Here is a 21,972-nt window from a genome sequence, read left to right as displayed (position 1 = left end):
GTCTTCACTGTGGAGACGTGTCTACTTTTTTCTGGGCTCTGTCTTTTCTGCTTCTTTTTCTTGTTGGCTTGACAGCAAATGAATCTGCAGAGCGAAGTGTAGATTTTCATGGCAAAGCAACGTTTTTGTTCTGCTAAACCTAGAAGCGATGAATTGTCAAAGCAGCTCTGAGATCTGAGAATCTATTATACTGTGTGAGTTCACTCCTGAAAGCGGTGAGGTTACCTGTGGTTGTCTGCTACCTTTCCACACTAGTGTAAAAGTTTGGAAAAAAAACCCCAATAAGAGCAGAGAGTAGTAGAGCATCATCAGTTGTGTGCAGTCCCTCTGCTTATGAGTGCTTCACAGCGGGGAGACTTGAAGCCAACAAACTCAAGAACACTGCTGCTGACAATTTACGCCGCCGCGATAATTAAAGGCAATCTTCCGGAATCCATCCCACTGATTGCTCTGAAACCAGAGTAGAGCGGAGAGTGTCGGGCTATAGAGCAGAACAATGTATCCTCAAAAAAGCTAAGAACCACAATGGCGCTGTGTTGACAATGCTGTCCCTGAGGACAGCGAGCGCTGAAAAAAAATAAACGAACAATGTCAGCTTGACTGTAAATGTTTGGGCTTTTTTCACATCGGCATCTTCTCATAGCTGCACGGATGAGAGAGGGTTGCCAGAGCAACAGAGCACGCGCTACCTTGAATAGCAGTGCAGGTGTCTGTGTATGTGTGAGAGAGTGCGCGTGCACGTGTGAACTGCCTGTCAACACAAGGAGCAATCACAGGTGTGTGTGAAATCAGTTATTCGTCATGATCCCATAAACTGCCCATTAAACTGTGCTCGCTCCCCCCTCTCTCCTGCAGATCAACTGTGTGACGTTCCCATCACCCGCCTGCATGCCCGAGCAACAGCTACTGAAACCCAGTGAATGGAGCTACTGTGACTACTTCTGGGTAAGTTTACCTGAGTAACTATTTTCTATAGATCAAGTCCAGAACCTACAAAAACATAATCTTTTCATGATTTTAGTTTTTATATGGAAAGATTTGCAGTTGACCATCCTTATGTGTCCATGTTATGAGAAACAACACTGGATCCTCTTCATCTTTCATCGTGATTTCATATTTATGTCATCCTGGCCCAACTGCACGCTGGGAATCAGTATTGGCTTTAATAACATCCAAGACACAGCGCAGCAGGGAAACGCATTACATGTAACTGGCTGGAGCACAGTGAGGCCAGCTGGCCTCAGCTGCTCTTGTTTGGACATCTCCTTCCCCTGCAGTGTAATTTCTACCAGGTGCAGTTTGTGTGGTAACACACTGTAATCACAAACACAGGTGACAATGCAGTAGAAAGAAAGAGAGAGTGGAGAAAGTGGATGGGAGAGTCCAGGAACGTCTGGTTTTCTGTAAAATGTGCAGTTCCCAAAATTCAGGATTATCTGTTCTCTGAGTTCCGATGTCAGTTTGTCATGTATGGTGTAGCTCCCAGTCTACTGACTGCTTTCTGCAATTAAAGCTGTACGCACTGTCCAGTGTTTAAGTGATTTCTAACAGGCTTTAGAAGACGTTAAGAGACTTTAGACACAGTTTTAAATATAGCCTGTATATAAAAAAGGTACAACTCAGCACCACTTCATTGAAATAGCTACTGCAATATTATGCGTGGTCGTGTCCAACACTGAAGATGTAGTCCTGCTGTCGTGTTGACTGTCTAGCCATCGCAGTCTTAGCTAGCATCGTCTGCTTGCTGTCTAGCTCACTATCAAATGTCATTTTATTATGTCCTCCATTAAAACTCTAAAAAATTAAGAAACACAGTCCTAATCAGTGTTGGTCAAGTTACTTGAAAAAAGTAATCAGTTACTAATTACTGATTACTTCCCCAAAAAAGTAATCCCGTTACTTTACTGATTACTTATTTTCAAAAGTAATTAATTACTTAGTTACTTTTTAAAAACACGATTTACAACCTGAAGAGGTGATAAAGCGATAGATCTTTCAGCCCAATTCTACTTTTTCTACATAATCCATCATACAAAATGTAATCAAATGGAAAAGTCTCTTTTTAAAACTTGATTTATTAGTTTTAATCTTTTAATTTTATGCATCAAGCAAAAATTTAATTATATGCAACATTCTCTGACTTGAATAAATTAGTTTAACATTTAAACCTATTTTCTGCACATTCCAGCTCATAAAATAAAATATTTTTTGTGTTTACACTCAGTCTTTCAAATAGATGCAAGTAAAACACAGCAGAAAATAAATAAAGTTCGCTGTAAAAAGAAGTTTTCTTCCCACGCACGATGGACGCTAATGTTTTTGTCACTTTTTATAGAATCAAACTCAAAGTAAGGTCAGTACTTCCACGCTTTAAACGCTGCACGCTCATACTCTCTCCCGCACTCGATATATGATCCATTGTTGATCTGCACACAGCTGTTGTCACGAACGGCGCACTCGCTTACGTCACTGTCATGAGACATTCTCGCAAAAAAAAAAATCAGTTTTAGTAATGCAGCGTTCCTACGGGAAAGTAACGGTAATCTAATTACCGTTTTTGCAATAGTAATCCCTTACTTTACTCGTTACTGTAATCCGATTACTTTTTTCAAGTAACTCGTTACTGCCCATCTCTGGTCCTAATCAAGTGTTTTTAATCCAATATCAATTAAATTTTTAAAGCGCTCAATCTTTTAGTTCAGGTCGCTTCATACTGTAGGGTAAAGACCCTGCAATAATACAGAGAATACCCCAACAGTCAGACGAATCCTCATGAGAAAGCACTTGGCAACAGTATTCTAGGGTTTTACTGTTGGGGTAGTCACCGAAGACAACTTCAAACCTCAAAAGGTTCATGTCAATCGAAAAAACAGGATGAATGGATGGATTGGTCATCCCATGGATGCTGGGCATCGGAAATATTTATGTACTGTATCTGCTAAGGTAAGCGTGCCAGCGCACTTTTAGAAGCATGTTACATGTCGTCCCTCTCTACATTTTTACTCATGTCGTTGTAACCAATGATTAAAAAAAACACGACTTGCATTTTAAGGTGCTATTTGCTGCAGTAAGTGAGTTGCTCACCCCAAGACGAGATAGCATACAGTGGATATGTGACATTAGAGCAACATAGTACATCTGGAGGAAGTGAAACCAAGATAGGAAGCTGAAAGCTGTTAAAATACTCTCTGCTAAAAAACCTGGTGCTTGGAAGGTAATATCCAACTAGTTTAGGAAACACATGTCCAGCAGCTGTTTGCAGAAAACAGCTGGTGCGAGCTCTGATAAAGCATTGTAGCAACAGCAATGCCATCGATATGGTAACGAAACTGGTGGTTGGAGACAAAAGTATAATCAGAATTCTTGTGACTGTGTGCAATGAATTAGAAGACGGTTAGCAAATCCGACTGCTCAGAGTGATACAGCAGTAATAAAAGTAAGTCATGATATTCATCATGCATATAATGATCATATTAATCATGCATATAATGATCATATTCATCATAATATTACATTGTTGTTTTGATGGTCACTGCAACTATTTGCAACTGGTTGCCAATCACCAACAACTCATTTTACTAAGTCGCAAGATGGCTTTTTGCTCTGATGTGACAGAGCCATGAATAAGTGAGCAGAAAGAAGCTAAAACGTCTTTTGAAGGTGAAATTTTTCACAGAAAGATTGAAGAATGAGGACGATGGTGGCAGAATAGCGCTAATCAAAAAGGGTTCTCCAGTTTTCAGTGAAGCCACCTGATTCAGTTTCCTCCTCATCTCTTTGAGGGAGCGTGCAGCATGTTTATTTTACTTAGCAACTTTGTTGAGGTCTAATGTTCACGTGTGTGTTGCTAAGCGTTTGTTTATTCACTGCATTTCTCGTGTGTTCGCCTTGTTTATCTCGTTAGGCTGATAAGAAGGATCCCCAGGGCAACGGCTGCATTACAGGATTTGAGGTTTTGCTGCAGAAACAGCTGAAGGGGAAACAGATGCAGAAAGAGATGGCCGAGTTCATTCGAGAACGGTATCTGCTACGTTCACTTTTTTAATGTTTCATTTTGTTCACACTTTGTCCTCGGGTTACTGTGACAACCATACAATTGTCATTAAAAACAAACCATTTCTCCTTTTTTCATGCTTGCTCTTTCATGTACATCAGTGCATTGCACAATAAAGGAAATGAACATGGAAACATTGTTGCGTATATGCCGTGTGGTAATCACCCTCTACTTCCTTCTCAGGATAAAGATAGAAGAGGAGTACGCTAAGAATCTCTCCAAGCTCTCACAGATCCCTCTAGCAAGCCAGGAAGAAGGGTGAGTGGCTGTGAAGAAGAAAGACACACAACCTGCCCCCATCACAGAGCGCCCTGTCACACATGGGTGCATGGATCAATATATTAAAAAAAAAAAGCCGCATGTCAACATTTGAAAAGCACTGTGCCAGGCTTCTCACTTTGAAGCTGCTTTAGAGTTGTGCAGGTTGTAAGTAGCGCGTTTTAGGCTCCTTCCTTAACAGTGTATTCTGTAATTGTATTGCACAATAGAGGGTACATCTCTTTAAGATATTTCAGCTTTAAACATTAGAGCTGGTTTAAATTAAGTAATTTACAATGACAGTGAACTTTGCTGATAATTTATCGCCTACATATATTACATGTAGGATACAATAAACATAAAGTTATTCCAGGTTTAGGTAACAAGCTTATACACCTACTTACTCTTAGCTCATGTGCTACGTGTCTGATCAGGTAAGACTGTCACATCAAAATTGCAGAGTGTTTAAAACTATACAAATGTGAATTTTATTTCTTAGGAATCAACTTGTCCCTTATAATTATTTTCACCTATTTTATACTTTTGTACTCAGTTTCCACAATCGAGCTTTAAAGTCTGCCATGAGTGATATTGCTAGGTGTAAATTGACGCTAATGCCGAATTAGTCGGCCAATTAGACAAACCAGCAGACAGCTCCTCGGTGAGCAAGCCAATCAAGTAGCCAATCGCGCGAGACATCCCGATGTGAGCTGGAGTCTGGAGGCCCTGTCAGTGAATCTGTGGCCATCCTGTAAAACCACTGCATGCTTTGATCTCCATCCTGCAACACATTCCAGCTATTAAAAGAAAGCACAGGAGAGGAGACACAGACGCATGCGAAGAGAGGGGGTGTGTTAGGAGATTGAAGGGGAGAGGGGAGGGGAAGGTGTGAAGCCCTGCTGGGGGAAAGAGAGTTTCCAGCCACTCCTCTTTTATCCTGTTTGACAACACACAGGATATCATGCTGAGGTGAGAGCAGCTCTTTGTCTGATTCACCGAGGGCACACAGGAACATGTATGTGAATCTCTTAACCTCAGCCTTTAATAGAAGCTCAGGGGTTAACGCAAGTTAAACTGCTGATTATTTGATGTTCACACTATCTAAATACGGATGAAGCACAATTTTTATTCAAATTATGATACATGTGGCCATGGTGAAAGATTGTAGTGGCAATATAGGGCAGCAGAATCCTCAGCTAATAAAAAACTAATCACACAAACAAGGAATTTTTTTTTTTTGCAAAAGGCCGTTGTTGCGGGGAAGGCTTTTAATTTTTCTTTTTTTTTTATACATATTTTTGGGTATTTTTCGTTTTGGCTCTTTTTTATAATTTTCTTCTAATATATTGTTTTATATTTTTATGTTATCTCTATTTTCCCCTCTTTTTTAGTTTTTGTGTTTTGTTTTTTTTACGTTTGATTTGGTTTTTAGGCATTAAAACTAAGCAGAACTGCTCTTCTAAGATGGTTTACAATAACTTGCAGTTTCCTACTTTGCCAGTGATGTAACTTTGATTTTTTGTAACTTTTCTTGCCTAATCTCAGTGTAAGTCGTTCATGTGGTGCAACTACAGTATAAAACAAGTCTTTGGCTTGAAAACAACGTGGAAGTGCCTCTAACATCTGGTTCCTAAAAGACTTCCAGTCCTACAGAATTCTGGGAGAAAATGGCCCGCAGACTTGAAAACTTTATGATGTCAGTCACTCATTTTGAGTCGTACTGAATAAAGCATTGTTCATGTTGCTAATTTCAGTCATTCAAGGTTTCAGAAAAGAAGATTACACAAGAAACACTCAGTGTCTTATGACTTGTGACTGACAGTGAGTGTGATCTTTTTTGTTTGTTAGATCTGGTTTGAAAACACCAAGATGATGATGCCAAAAAATGCTTGAGGCTTCAAAACAGGAATTTAAACAGGAACTTTAATAATTCATAAAAAGTTTTATTTAGAAAAAAAGTGACTTTAAAACTTGCTGGCAGAATACCTGTACAAGAGTTATGTCTTTCTTTAAATATTACGGGCTAAAACAAATCACTCAGATTAATACATGAATGTGTGTTGTTGCTGATTTGGTTGCTAATGTTAGCTACCATTAGCTAGCTAACATTCTAGCTAACTTTCAGATTCTTCTAGACTTGAGCTAGCATATTTTGAATTCAGCAAAAATAACATAGGCTGAAAAATATTGGACACTTTATTTGACATTATTATCATTTCTATCAGACAAAGAAAGAAGGCAAACTGTACACGGATGTAAGGGGGGTTCAGCTACCCTCCCTTTCAGTGTTTACATGCATATAAGATAACCCCTCTTCATGCTAGGATGGTAACAGAGTGGGATGGAATTGTCCCATATAGAATCCAGATTATGCCAGCCAGCTCAGTCTGCCCACACCCACAAAAGTGCAACACAATGCTTTCATTATGCCGTCCCTAAGGCTGGCTCTGTTGTCACACAGGACAATCACTGTTTTGTTGGTCGGTTCCTACCATCCGACCAGCCGCAGCCCAGAACCAGCCATCTATTTATTCCTGAATTTGCCATTTGTTTGGTGGGGATGTGAGGCATGTGACCATTTTTTTATAGTTACCAATACTGTACTATGCTGAATGAGGAAGTGCATGGCAAGAGATTCATTTTCCCTGAGATGCAGCATTTTGTTGCCAAGTGACTGTCACTTGGGAATGCAAGATTGCAGGCACATGGCACATATAAGTTATTGAGTGTGAAGAATGTTTGAAGTGGTGCAGTTTTTCCAGTTTGGAATCATAATATCCAGATTCCTCTTAGTTCAAGGTTTGTCTTTCATCTGATTTTAAGGTGGAAAGATACTGCATCTGTATGAGCTGTTAATCTGGTCTATATTGAGCAAAGAATAATAAAATAGCCTTCTTGTGTGTAGAAAAGGAGTGTTTTCAAGCTTATTTTTCTACCCACAAACCAAAAACTTGATTTATTAGGTGAAAAAGTTGTATTTCAATTCAATCATTTAAGTCAGTTTTTAAGCACGCATGCCAAACATTTGATGGTTCTAGATTTTTGAATGTGAGAATTTTCTGCTTTACTTAAACTCGTGTTACACTCAGCTGAACATTAGAATAGAATAGAATAGCCCTTTATTGTTATTGTATATGTACAACGAAATAAGGATTTTATGACTTGAGCAAAATATAAATAAATAAATATCTTCAGCGCATTGGTCAGACCTCAAGGATATACAGATTACATTTCAGTGAGTACCACTGAATGTAAACAGAAGTGTTGCTTATTTATAGGAAGATTCTGTCGGTGGTGCTGTTTTCTTTGTTCAGCCATGGTGGCTGACTCTTTTAATGCTGACATCTATCTTCATTTCAGCCATACCTTTGTTACTGAGGCGTCAAACATAAACACATCTGCTTTCAGTCTTTAAAGACAACGATGTCACTGTTATGACAAAAGGGTCAATTTCTGTAGTTCCCAATGTAAAGTGTGTGTGAACTCCGATAGTTAAGGTTAGACTTTTCAGAAGACACTGACACATTCACACAGTTTCACACAGGCAAATCGACTTGTTAAAACCAATGAGTGTAGAAAACAGTCGTGGGTTAACACATGCTGTTTTTATGTGCCAGTGACTGCTCAATTTAGATGTATGTCTCCCCTTTCATTTAGATAGAAGCTTTAAAATAGCTCTCCAAATAAGGCCCTAGAGATATTACCAAGATGGTTGTCGAGTTGCATGACTTGTGTCTAGCAGGACTTTTCGAGAACTTTAAAAGCAGGAAACTGAAATGTTGTCTTGAGTCAAGGGGTTGGTGTGTATCGTGGCCTAGGTGTCACAGGGTGAGAGGCTGGGTATAACCTGGACACACTAGAATCAACAATTAAGCCAACACCCGGTGGTGCATCAGTTTTTTATGCCATTAATTTTTTATGATGATATTAGCTATCTGTCAGGCAAATCATTTCATAATTAAAAAAGCAAAGAAGAGGTGGGAGAAACAAGAATGAACTTATTAAGCATTTAATAGGCACAAACCTTCACCTGAAGAAAGGTGCACAGCTTATTCCGCAACCTGATTGGACGACACTGATGATTTGGTGTAACTGTTATAGAAATCATGCTTGCTGATTGCCGTTAGGCAGCTTTTGTTGTATCTAAGCTTTAAAATGATCTCTATGATTTGAAAAGCTTGCAATGGTTTAGATGGCGTCGATCTGGAGGTACCCGAATTTGCTCCGACAGTGTTTGGAATGTTCTGGATGTCAGTGTGAGGGAATTCCACAGGTCTTCCACTCAGAGCGGCGCTTTGAAGTGACCCGCTGACCCGCGAAGACCTCCAGTCCTGGACTTAAAGCCGTGTGTCTGTGACTGTCTGCCTAAGCAAGTGATTGTTTTACAGTCTTCATGATCTTTTTGCCATAAACCATTCTGTCTAAGAATGCAAACATATATCTGCACTATTAAAAAGACAAGTTGCGTGTGAAGATAATGTAATGTGCGTCATCTCGTCTTCAAAACAAGCCTTCTGAGTTTTACTGCCCCCAGCTGTGTTGAGAAAGCTGCACTCGAAGCTGAGAGAATAAGTGGAGCCATATCTCATGTCCCATACATCCTAATCATCTGTTGAACTGGCGGTGGACCTCGGCTCAGCTCTGTAGATTTACCGGTTACTTGTGCTTCTGTGAACTTTTGCACTGACTACTCATGAGCCTCAACTCTGTGTGTGTGTGTGTGTGTGTGTGTGTGTGTGTGTGTGTGTGTGTGTGTGTGTGTGTGTGTGTGTGTGTGATTCATCCTGCTCCCTCGGCTCCGTCTTACCCCCCCATTTTCTCTGACAGCTTCCATGCCCACCCTATGAGTCTTTATAAAAGTGTGTGTGGTCTTTTATTGTGTAATATATTAACCACTCACACTCTCCCTCCTTCTTATCTGCTCTCAGTACTCTGGGGGAGGCTTGGGCCCAGCTGAAGAAGAGCCTGGCAGACGAAGCTGAAGTTCACCTTAAGTTCTCCTCGAAGGTAATTCATCAAACTCTGTCGGATCCGGTTATTAAGATATGAAATCAAATATTAACTAAACAGATTTTTCATAGTATTCTGACTGCCTGATTATTCGCCATGCCTGTCTATCTCTTAAAGCACAAAAGGGCATACAATAGATGCAGACAGGAAAAGCTTAGCAACAATGTGGCAACCAGAGACCACGGAATGTCTCAATAACAGGCAAAACTACCAGTGGCAACATGAAGTGGGTGGATACCAATAAACACAAAGCTAGCATCGCTATATTATACAAGATATGTCCAGTGTTTGTTTTGTTTACAAAATACTGAATGGCTGAATGGATTCCTCCCCTGCACACCACAGACATAGTTTAGACCAAACCAGAACTGGCTTTAAGAGGCAACATTGTTTTCTTTGGCCAGATTACATTCACAACAACAGCTTAAAGTTAGTCGTGGTAAAAAAGAAAGAAAGGACACCCTCTGTCACTTTAGGAAATACCTAACCTGGTTTTAGCAGGTCTTAAAATTAGATTATATGCAAAGTGAGATTAACATGACATATTGCACCGTGCCATTATTTATTTAAGACAAACTGAGAAAATGGAACATGGAAGTACATGGTGACAACATATTTTGACTTTTACACTGATATAAAAGTGAATACATGCACAAAATGAGGGTGCTGTTTCTTGTTTTATTTGTGTTTCTCTTATCAGAATGATTAAAACAAACTAACAGTTAGTGCCTTCCACTCTGGACAGGAATCAGTTTGTCTCTGCTATTCAATTCAACTTTATTTATACAGCGCCAGATCACAACAGTCGCCCCAAGGCTCTTTATATTGTAAGGTAGACCCTAGAATAATACATACAGAGAAAAACCCAACAATCATGTGACCCCCTATGAGCAAGCACCTTGCCGATAGTGGGAAGGAAAAACTCCCTTTTAACAGGAAGAAACCTCCGGCAGAACCAGGCTCAGGGAGCCATCTGTCGCGACCAGTTGAGGAGAGAGAAGGAAGACCGGATATTCTGATTGAATGCGACCTAGCTTTATAATACGTTATTTGTGTTGCATCACATTTGTAAAAAAACACAACATTTTTACAGTTTTCATTCATTTGAGATCGCACGTTTATGAGAATGCACAAACAAAGGTCTAAATGAAGATTTCTTCACTTTTTGTTTTGTTTTTTTAACTGACTTTGTTTAGCCAAAGTTCAGTTCGCTTCTTCAGTCTGATGCATTAACAACCAGCCACTCAGTTTATCCACAGCTGTTTGGAAACTACAGAGTACTGGTGTGAACACTTCTGCTGAGCTTTCTGTTAAAGCCCATCAATTCCTCTTTTCCCCAGGCTCCTGCTTTTTTAAAAGTGGGTCATTTAAACCTACACTGAAAATAGGTTTAGCTTAGATAAAAGCCATAAGATGTGATCTAACCCAGTTAACTTTTTAACGTAACCTTCAGGGACCCTGAACAGTGATAAATGTGACTGTGGCCCTGTGATTTGAACAAAGAGACTTCCTGCATCTCCCTGTGAGCGTCTCTTATTCATAGAGCCAAGGCTCTTATTTCACCTTACAGTTACTGAATAAACTGGGGGATGTTTTATCAGGTGGACTAATGTTTCCAGTTGTTTAACCTCTTTAAGCCTTATGATGAAGAGGTCACACTGTATTTTATTGGCTGATCACTCCGGACGGTCGCTGCTGCTTGGTTTTACAGTACGTCCATATTGGCTGCGGGTACTGCAGCCTACAGCACATGTGACTCACTAGGCAGACAGACTGCCTTCTAATGCAGTGACATAGAGTAAAGGGCTTCCTGATGGCTCTGTGGGCTGAAGCACATGTGTGTGACACGGAGGCTTTGACTCAACATTTTATTTATTGATTTATTTTAAAAATAATTTTTAATCGCGATTTCCCCACAAGCAGAAAGGCTGCGGGAACCGGTAGCAGATGATTTACGAGCGAGGCATCTTCTGTCTTAAGAACTCAGTAATGCTTTCAAAGTCTTCAAGGGGCCAGCTAGCGCTCTTCATTTTCAGATCGTTTTCGATGTTTGATGTCGAAGGAAAGAGGGGAAGACAAAAGACAGAGGCCAGGATTCCAGCTGGAGTGATGGAGGAAATGGAATCGGTGATGTTATCCTCCAGGGATGCACAGATGTGCGGCACTTTTCCAGGTTCTTGGAGGAGAAGGAAGGGTTTAAGTGGAAATGAATTTTGAATGACGGTGTGATTGCAGGAAGGAGCTGCACATCTCATTCATCACTGACAGCTGGGACAGGACACCACATTGCATATTACCAGTGACGGGCTTGCTGCTGGCATTCAAAAATAATATGGCCTTGTCAGAAACTTGGATCTGGAAGATGTGCTGTTAACTTTAAAAGCCACTTTACCAATAAAGGATCAAGCAAAAAGAGAAGCAAATGAATGATAACAACTGAGATTCTGGTTTTTGCTTGGCTCCTTCATATCAAAGCATTTGTGATCTAAAATAGCTGAGTGTCAGAAGATGATGACATGATATATGGAATGCAACCAGAGCGAATGGAGCTAATTAAGGTTCTGGATAATTAAATCTGATAAACAGAGAGGTGATTAAAGGGTGTCCCTTTGTGATTAATCACTAGCATTACTGTAATCTAAACTCTATAAACCTGAGTTGCTCTTGAAGAAGAAGTCATTTTATTGAAACTTCTCTTAATGTGCATTAACAGTCACTGTATTTGTTGTTCAGTGCATGAATCTGCCTGACACATTTGTTTTCCCTTTCAGCTACCAGAATTCTGAAACCAATCAAAGTACCACATGGTTTTGAGTAGTGAACACTATAAGTCACGAAGTGCTAAATGAGACCAAACTTGGCTCTATTTTGTATCAGTGTCAGGACATACAATGGACCTGAGTGGCTTAATGACTTTTCTATGCGTTATTTTGTAAATACGGTCATGTTAAAAAAAAGGACATGTAAAAACAACCTCAAATGACTGACAACAAATTAACATATTACACTATCCTTATTCATTTAACAGCAACCAAGTATAAATGCAGAAGCAGATGGTGTGAAATATTAAGTGCATCATGTGATTTGGTAGCTTGTAGAAGCATTTGTACCTGTAATAAAGTGAAGTAAGCTTTTTCTGTTTGACTTTGAGTCTCTCACATCATTGTGGAGGAATTTTAGCCCACTCTTATTTGAAACGTTGCTTTAGAAAAGAAGAAAGTGTACTTTATTGGTCCCCGTGGGGAAAATCGCTCTCTGCATTTAACCCATTCACTCAGTGAAGCAGTGGGCAGCCATTGGGCGCCCGGGGAGCAGTGTGTAGGGACGGTACCTTGCTCAGGGGTACCTCAGGGTAGCTGTTCAGGGGAATCGAACCCCCGACCTTCCGATCATGGGGCCACCACTCTACCTACTGAGCTATCCCTGTTTCTGTTCCGTGTCCTGTGCTTATTGAGGTTTGTGGGAATTTGCTGGGATGTCCACTCCCGGGAGACTTTCTCCTTCTGTGAATAATCTTCCTCACTTACATTTTCTGTGGTTTGTTGTTGATTCAACAAACCAAAGTATATGAATGCTAAACTGTTTTTGACTAGCCAACAGTGCAAATATTTGGCTAATTAGGCACTAGCAAAACTTTTGGCTAATGTCTGTGCCTCTCACCTTTTTATCTCAAAGAAGAAGATACTCAGAAATTTTGGAACTGTAAGTTTAATGAATCAATTCTGTCATAGCAGGAAAGCTGCAGTCAGTATTTCTCCTGTTTGCTATTTATTCCTGCTGTCTGCTGTCTATATGTTATTACGGCACAGTTGGTGTAGAGCATTGTATACATGTACAATGACAATAAAGGGCTATTTTTCTATTATAGCAATGGCCAGTCATGTTTTACTGACAAACGCTTGCCTGAAACTAGCTTTTCATCATTTTTTTCTGCTCAGAAAAAATCAGTATTCAGTATGTGTTGTTTTCTTTGAGCAGCTCCAGAGTGAAGTGGAGAAGCCCTTCCTGACCTTCAGAGAAAACTTTAAGAAGGACATGAAGAGGCTCGACCACCACATCGCCGACCTACGGAAGCAGATGGTTGGCCGCTATGCGGCTGTGGAGAAGGTATCCAAGCTCATACAAATATAAGAACTCATGTACGTTATATTATTTCATATGGCAGTATAAACTATTTAGGGAATCATCTCACTGCTGATTATAATTCCACATTTCTTCTATAAGCCGATGGCTGTTTCTCATCTGTTGGATATTTTGTCTTTGTTTATATATACAATAGAAAGCAACTGGGTAAAGCTCGTCTAACATCATCTGTCAGTGTCTTTATGATCAGCGATCATGCTGAGAAAGGACTCAGCAGTTTCTCTCAATTAAAGTAATCTGATGGGCGACTGAGCATTTAAAGCAGGACTGCAAATAAGTTACTGACATTGTTGGCTGTCAAAAGAAAGCTTTAACACTGAATGATGCATGAATGGTGCAGACAGCATTATCACTGTGGTGAATTGAAGAAGACTGTAACATTATTTTATCGTGTTAGCGTGATGTTGCACATTGTTTAAAGGAAAACATTTGCTGCCTGAAGCTCAGCCAGAAATTCAGATTGTTTTGTGAAAGTTTTTACTTCAGACTCTTATCTCTGGCAGGCTCGTAAAGCTCTGTCTGACAGGCAGAAAGAGTTGGAGCTAAAGACGCAGCAGCTGGAGATAAAACTCAGCAACAAGATTGAAGAAGACATCAAAAAAGCCCGCAGGAAATCCACACAAGCAGGTCAGAGCATGGGGCAAAGGTCAAACCATGGGTCTTTATAGGGTCACACTTTCACTGAGGTATTTGTTGTTTACTCTGTACCCTCTCATGTGGCTGTGAAACATTCACCGTTGGTCGCTGTTTCCCGACTTTAATGGTACTGCATGTAAATTCTAAATTTCTAGGTTTAAAAATATGTAGTTTAAACAAATCTGTCAAAATGTTCTAAGAACCACTATGACTGTATGTGCACAACATCTGTTTTCAAACTAAACTTACTTCAGCAGAAATTTACTGGATAAGGAAATGGATCCAAACCAGTGCTAAAAGACTTTGTTGAGTCTTCTCAACTTCCTATTCTACACTGATGTTATGTTATATATACATATGTGTGTATACATATATGTATATATATATATATGACCCCAAAATATATTTCATCATCTCATCAGCGGTAGTTTGTGGTGGTGCTATCCTCAGTTAATCTAAAAGAATAAATTACACCGACAGCAGGACTCACACAGTTTGACAAATGCAGGTCTACTTGTCATTGTGTGCAAATGTGAACATACATTTAAATTCTGTTCGTATCAGTAAATTAATCAGGTCAGCCATGAGTTCTGAAGTGTCTGAATGTAAATAAACATTCTGTCAACATTTCATATCTTCTGCCGCCGTGAATATATTTATCTTTGGCACAGAAGTTTCTTTCATGATTAATTTCAGTCCTCTCCCATTCCTTAGTTAGCAGCCACAGGTTGGAGCATTAATAGGTTCAGAAATAGTGTTAATAGAATTTAGATTAAATAAGTGAATCTAATAATGGGTTCCAGTCAGATAACATGCTAATTCTAAATAAGAGAAATAATTAGTCGACTTTATGCAGTTAGAAAAGCGTTGTATTAAATAAGCACAAGGCGTTGCATCTTTTCTTTCCTAAAAATGTAACTATGAGACCCTCCAGTGCCTGCATGTAAAAGTTTAGACCCTGTAAATAGCTAACTTACTGAACATGAAATCTGAATCCTCCTTCAGTGTTTCTTTAGCCCTTCGCTTGAGCTGGCCTATGAACCGGGATTCTGTTTGTCTTTTTGCATGAGTCATGAGCTCTATCAGTGCTGCAACCCAGACTGGGAGAACCCCCCCCTCCCCAAAACACATATTTTCCTAATAGACCGGGAAAGAGACTTCTCTGCTTCTGTGCTTGAGGTTGGGTATCGCAAAGGCAGTCCGCATCTCTGCAGAGTGTTTACTGTCAATGAGGCGGTGTGTGCAAAGTACGTCAGTGAAAATCCCTCGATGTCGCTGATATGGACATCATAAATTATGCTCAACTCCGTGGTCCTTGGGCTGGGAGATGTACCATCCTTCCACTGTTTGCCCTGCTGTAGCCTGACAACCTGTGCAGTTTTTCAAATCTTGCTAAAGAAACAATTTTGTTGCATTGTTTGATTATGTGAGGTGTCTGTTTCTTCTCACTGCTTTGAAGTGGGCAAGAATAAAGGATATATTATGTTCTTTGGGGCACTAAGCAGGATTTAGGAAGACAGACAATACTGCCAATGCTGATGATTGATTAATTCATTATTTCAGCACAATCTGCAGTTTCAGAAAGGAGGTTTTTTTTCTAAATTTGAACGAATGTTACATGCATTTCCTGTGAACTATTTTCAGCAATAGAATAATCATAGATTGTATAAAAGATGTACTTAGCTTCAGCTTTTGAAAAGCAAAGCCAGCGTGGAAGGGCCTTAAACCTGCTTTCTTTTTATAACAACAGTGAGGGGTGGGGGGCTCTGGTTGCAGTTGCAAAAGCCTTCCGGTCCTTTAGAAGTCTGTGGGAAAATGGCCTTGGGACTTGACCTCAGTAAACATGTTAGTGGTGAGTTCATAGTCACTCGTTTCAGGTTATATAAAATCAATTTTTAGCCCCATTTTATAAATGTTGGCCATTCTAGGTTTCAGTCGGGAAGATTATCCAAGGTGTCCTCACTGGTTTCAGTATTTGGTTTATCATTTCAATATAACTTCAGTATTTATAAACCTCTATTTAAAGTTTTTTTTTGCCAGTTATAAAGAGTAAAAGTAGAGCAACTGGGCACCTTTGCATTCAGCTGTGTAACAATACATATATGGTGCAATGCTGTAGTCTCTGTTACCTGTGGTGTTGTTTTTTTACTAGGGTAAAAGGGTTCATCCACTGCTCCTCACAAACAAAACATTATGTCACATTGCGTGAACAATGGATCGTAAGCCACTGAAAATAGTGAAAGCACATGTGCATGTTAGAAGGGCGGGAGGTGGAAAAGAGCCAGAGTGGAAAAGTAGCTGCAGCAGATTGATGATTATAAAAGTTTTTACTAGCTGTGCCACCTGAGGAAAGTGACAGGCTAAGAGCCAACAATGTAAACCACCAAAGTGTGATGTCATGGGCCAACCAGGCATGACCACACGTGACTCATGACACACACACACAGCGATCCCTCCTCTGTTGCTTATGCAACCAGGTAAAAAAGAAAAAGCGGCAGTTGTTGACAGTGCTCGTGGTGTCTGGCTGCCAATGATGATGACTGCAGTGTGAGGGAAGCAGAAAGGAGTCTGATGCCAAAACAAATAAAGCATGGCATCTGTGTGCTTATAACAAAGTCTCATTATCGTTCTCACTGCATTGGATTTCACACAGCAGTGATAGCAGGGATTTCCTTACAGTTTAAATCAACCATCTGAAGCTGTGATCACCCTTTTATAGACTCCATTACTTTATATATATATATGTATATGTGTATATATATATATGTGTGTATATATATATATATATATACATATATGTATATATGTATTTGTTCTTAGAGTCTCTTTTTTCTTGGAGGGCTTATGCGCATGTGCTTCTCATTTTTTTCTTTGTTTATTTATAGAAGCCATTCTGAGCTGAAGTGAGAGAAAACCCTGTTTACTGTAAATTCTGCTGCAGCAGCAAGAACTTTAAGAAGTGCTAGAACATTTCAAGATCCATATATATGGATGCATTGTACACAAAAGGAGCAGTTTATTACAGCTTTCTTATGGCCTGTATTTCTTTTCGTCCTTTTAGAATATTTTTGAAAGAGTTGTTCAGTTTTGGAGATATCAGCTGTAGAGATATCCACGTGAATAGAACTCAGAGCGACAAATGTTTAATGTAGGAACTGTTTTATGTCTTCTAAACTAAACTAAAGCCTTAACTCATAACTGGGTTCATACTAAAACAATCTAGGTGGGTAAATATGAGTCCAGGCAAGAGGGAAGACATATAAACCAGATTTGGATATAAATGTTCTCTATACTGATATATTGCATAAAGTACCTGTGATTTATAAAGAACTAGTTCCAAATTCTTCAGCTTCACCTTAAATTAATTACTACATGGTTGAAACAGTTGGATGGTGTGGACTACGCTTATAGGCCAGGTCTGCCCCAAGAAACCATCCACCCCCTTCCGCTTTCACTGTACTACTGATTATACTGTAAGAAATATTACTCCACACTAGCTCGGCTGTGAGATATTTAGCAGCCACATTGGAGAGAGGAATAGGAATAATGTGAACATAATGTAGCACATATATGAGCGCATGTTGACTGAAGAAGAATGAAAAACAGAATACTCAGCATCATTTCCTCTCTGATCTAATCTTCTACATGATTAGTGTTTGTTTTGTTGTCAGCTGGATGCAGGCAGACACATTAATGAAATAACAGATTAGACCTTTCCTTTTCTCATTGCTCATGGTATCATAATGAAATCTTCTATCAGTCTAGATTATCTGTGCTGCTCTGGAATAATTGTATCAGCTGAGTAATGAGAAAACATCCCTGCACATGCATGTTTTGTTCGAACGCCCCAGCTGTGAGGGAATATCTTGGTTGCAACACCATCTGCTGGATGTAAAATGCTAGAACCAAATGAAGTGCTTGGGCTTGCTTTGTTTTGGGGTTTTGTTTTTTGCTGTTGTAGCCAAATGGTGCATAGATTTTCAAAATAAAAGTTGCTAATTGGCTTGTTTTTCTTCTTCGTGGCAGGCGATGATCTGATGCGCTGTGTCGACCTTTATAATCAGTCGCAGTCCAAATGGTTTGAAGAGATGGTCACCACAAGCCTGGTAAGAATGCATGAGTTTTACATGTGTTAGCATAATTTAGTCAAAGTAATATTTTGCGATTACTTAAAATGTCTGTACACCTTTAAAGGTGCTTTTTGGATTTACCTTCTGAAGAATTAACTGAAACTTTCACCACCAAGGGTAAAATGTTACCATTGGTTATTTCTAATATGTCACTCGTGCTTCCATGGTGCCTTTCAACTCAATGTGAGCAAAGTGCTCTGTACTACAAAGTCTTATTCACACAAGCATTCATACAGTGCTTTTAGCTATATATAAAAACTTTTTTTGCCCACTTCCAGGCCTCCATTGTGATTAAAAACAGGCCCCTTAATGACTTGCCTGGTTAAATAAAGATTATGGTCACTTATTACACCATCCTGTGGTACAAGTTAGTATTAATGTTGGGTATTAACTTTAATTACCCTTTAATACCCAACATATAAGTTTTTTGGTTTTTTTTTTTGCATTTTTACGTCTATTTCAGGGTTTTGTGGTTCATTGTGTGCTAGTTTGATCTGAAATTACTTTTTCTTTTTTCTTTTTATCCATTCCATTCAGTTTCCTAATAGTGAATTTCCAAATGAGTTTTGCGAATTCACTGCACTTGATGCTGAGTTTCGGTAACTTCTCTGTGACTCAGCTGTTAAAACTGATCTTTTTCTCAGGAGCTGGAACGACTGGAGGTCGAGCGGGTGGAGATGATCAGACAGCATCTTTGCCAGTACACCACCCTTCGACATGAGACAGACATGTTCAACCAAAGTGTAAGTGCAACGTCTGCTGTCTTTTGCAAGCAGCAGGTAGTATACACCAAGGCGTCATTCATTCATCCATCCATCCATCTGTTCTCTTCCACTTATCCAACTCAGGGTCTATCCCAGCTAGCATAGGGCAAGAGGTGGGGTGGCCCCATTCATATGGGAGTTACAACACATATGAGAGGTGGACTCATTTATATAGTACCAGCTGTGATCTGTGCTTCCCAAATAAATTATACCTGGGTTCAGGGCTAGGGCCTCTGCTGGGCTTGTTCTATTACTTAGGGTCTAATAGCCTGATTGTATAGTTACCTCACTAGTAGCAGCAGAGGGAGGCAAAGAGCTACTTTCTCTGAGTGACTGAAGCATGAAGAAGAGGCTAAAGTTTCTTGTTTGACGTTTCAGCTGTTGTTTGTTCTTTCAGACCATGGAGCCAGTGGATCAGCTACTGCAGTGTGTGGACCCAACCAAAGACAGAGAAACGTGGGTACGGGAGAATAAAACTGGAGAAATTCGCCCAGTGGACATCGAGATCTGATATCGGCGCTATCTGATGAACTCACACCCAGATACAGCAAGCTCGAGGCTCCGTGCCGGAGGAGAGGAAGTCTGTGCTGGGATCTTCCCCCTCCCACGCATGCACACACTGATCTGTATGTGATTCCTAACAGACTGAGGGATGGTCAGTTTGTGCTGAGCTATTCTTTACGTCCTGACAGCCCCCCTGCTGACAATGATATCAGTGTCTGAGGGAGTTTTTTGAGGGATGACGAGACCTGTCATAGTTTTGTGTTATACAAGCTGTTACTCGGCACAGTGAATGGGAACTTTATGTATATTCTTTAGTAAAGGATGCTTAGGTGAGGCAAATGTTTAAGAAGCACCAACATGTTGTAAGTGTTGAATAGCTTTGTTAGGCAGAAGTGTAATGCTAATACTCCAGAAATGCAATGATTTAACAGATGCTGCTAAGCAAACTGCATTCAGAAAAAAAGAGTTGCTCTGTTACTTTGTAGCAGAATGAAGTACTTTAATGTCTCCAGTGTGTACATGGTGACTTTGCTAGACTCCACCCTTTAGTTACTGTTGCTAGATCTAATTTTAATTAAAAACAAAATGCAGCTTATTATGGCAGTGGTGTTTGAAGGTAAAGTTTTTTTTCTAATGGTGGGTCTTCGGTTCAATCTATGGTAAAAAAAAAAAGCAGGCTTCTCTTTTGTAACACAGCTGTCGCAAGTGTTCAGTTGATCCACATCTGCAGACTCTCACATTCTGTGTAAAATCAATGCGAGCCTCCCACCTAAACCCACCAGAAACTGATGGCTTCTTTTCATACAATGACTTTATTTAATGAGGCCAAGCTAAATTTTACTTCACACCAAGTGCTGTTCCTCAAAGTTTGGCTCTTCTGTTATTGCACACACAAACAATTTAAGCAGGGGACATGAATCCCATTAAAGATTCAGACACAGTTAATAAATGGTGGGAAATCAGATGCTTTATGGGACTGCCACCAACAAGCTGCATTTCCTAAACTATGACTGGCAGTAACTGATCATCACACTTAGGAGTTGGGCAATAGCCAACGGTGAATTCCTGAGGACTAAAATCCCAAATCTGGCAACACTTCACAAATCTAATTTTCTCCTTTTTTAAATTTCTAATAAGAATTTTAAATCAGCCAGTTGCACTTTACATTCAGATGATTTTTAATCAACTTTTACTGTAAATTGCTGTTCATATACAAAGACATCTAAACACAAGTTGCTACAGACTTGTTTTTGGTTATGTTCATGAAGCATAACTGTGACATATATGTGTAAATATGTTTTAAGGTGATTTGCTCTGAAAGGGGATCGTAGTGGAAAGAATGTAAAATAGATTAAATAGATTTTTACAGAAAACATACGGTAGATATTTGGTACTGATAATATATTAAACATTCAAGTGCTTTATACACAAGAAAACATCTCTAACAGTATGATAGAGTTTTGGAATATGAATCATTTGCTTCAGTTGGATTTGGTAACCGTACTGCAGAAGCTAACTGCCATACCAAATGTTCTTGTCCAGTATTACTGCTTAGTACTGCTTGACTGCTAAAAGGAGACAAATGAGATGTTTTTGTACATTAACAGCTAAAAGTTGTCATTTTTCATTAATAAAATGGAAATACGTATCTCATGTCTCAATGCGTTGCTTTGTGGTTTGTTTGTTTCCAAAAAATGAAGAAAAAAAGCAAGAAAACAGAGTTAATGGGGGAAAAAAAGGTCTTTTATTTCCTTAAAAAACATATTTTTACATTCAACAGCATATTTGGTCAGGTCTTGTTACAGGTTTAGTCAGTGAAAAGTTCAGACACATGCATTTGAAATCTGAAAATACACTGACATTAATGGCCTAAACTACTCCATGTGCTGACAGCACCCCAGCAACACTTCATGATAGTGACTGAAGTCATTTATAAGGCAAAAGTTAATCATGAAAAAAAGTGTTTTGTATTTAAGTCACCACTTATGTACGGACTCAAAAACTTCCCTTTAGCCTCTCGCATGTATGGTTTAATAAATACTGCAGCCAGTTTGAACCTTATTTATCTTAAAGGTTGTCACGCATTTGCTTAAATGAAGGAAATCTTGACTACAAACAGTAGTTTCCTGATGATCACATCGGAAAAAGAGAGCCGGAATAAATACAAAATGCAGATTTTAAATAATGAGCTTATTTACTAAGAGGAACAACATCCTTCCTGGAAATGTATGAAAAACGCTCCATCCCAAGTAACTGCCCCTCAAACCAGTTACTATGTTTGAGGGGCAGTTACTTTTTCACATAGCCCCCGGTGCTTTTGTTTACTTTTTTCCTTAATAAATGAAATCATCATGTAAAAACTGTATTTTCTGTTTACTTCAGTTACTTTTGTCCACGTGTGTTTGATCTGAAACATGCGTGTGTGACAAATATTTGAAAATCTAAGAAATCAGGAAGTGACAGGCAAAAAAAA

At 39.4% G+C, this 21,972-nt stretch overlaps 2 protein-coding genes across 2 annotated transcripts in view; one reads left to right on the top strand and one right to left on the bottom strand.

The window, feature by feature from the left end:
• The window catches only part of gas7b (growth arrest-specific 7b), a 62,131-nt gene extending 40,985 nt beyond the window's left edge, over positions 1-21,146 (top strand). Inside the window, exons 6-14 of the mRNA XM_005721911.2 lie at positions 856-945; positions 3,905-4,020; positions 4,238-4,312; positions 9,241-9,319; positions 13,301-13,429; positions 13,969-14,092; positions 18,128-18,207; positions 18,876-18,974; positions 19,393-21,146. Of these exons, the coding sequence (XP_005721968.1) occupies positions 856-945; positions 3,905-4,020; positions 4,238-4,312; positions 9,241-9,319; positions 13,301-13,429; positions 13,969-14,092; positions 18,128-18,207; positions 18,876-18,974; positions 19,393-19,506 (906 nt within the window). The 3' untranslated portion in view covers positions 19,507-21,146. The remainder of the gene's footprint in view (positions 1-855; positions 946-3,904; positions 4,021-4,237; positions 4,313-9,240; positions 9,320-13,300; positions 13,430-13,968; positions 14,093-18,127; positions 18,208-18,875; positions 18,975-19,392) is intronic.
• LOC102210573 (myosin-16) overlaps positions 21,044-21,972 on the bottom strand; it is a 57,720-nt gene continuing 56,791 nt past the window's right edge. The window contains exon 19 of the mRNA XM_005721977.1: positions 21,044-21,067. Coding sequence (XP_005722034.1) covers positions 21,044-21,067 — 24 coding nt within the window. The remainder of the gene's footprint in view (positions 21,068-21,972) is intronic.

Source organism: Pundamilia nyererei, unplaced genomic scaffold, assembly GCF_000239375.1.
Source record: "Pundamilia nyererei isolate P.nyererei 1_Seehausen unplaced genomic scaffold, PunNye1.0 scaffold00005, whole genome shotgun sequence".
In the NCBI taxonomy this organism is placed as follows: Eukaryota; Metazoa; Chordata; class Actinopteri; order Cichliformes; family Cichlidae; genus Pundamilia; species Pundamilia nyererei.
This window is presented reverse-complemented; position numbering and strand designations above follow the sequence as displayed.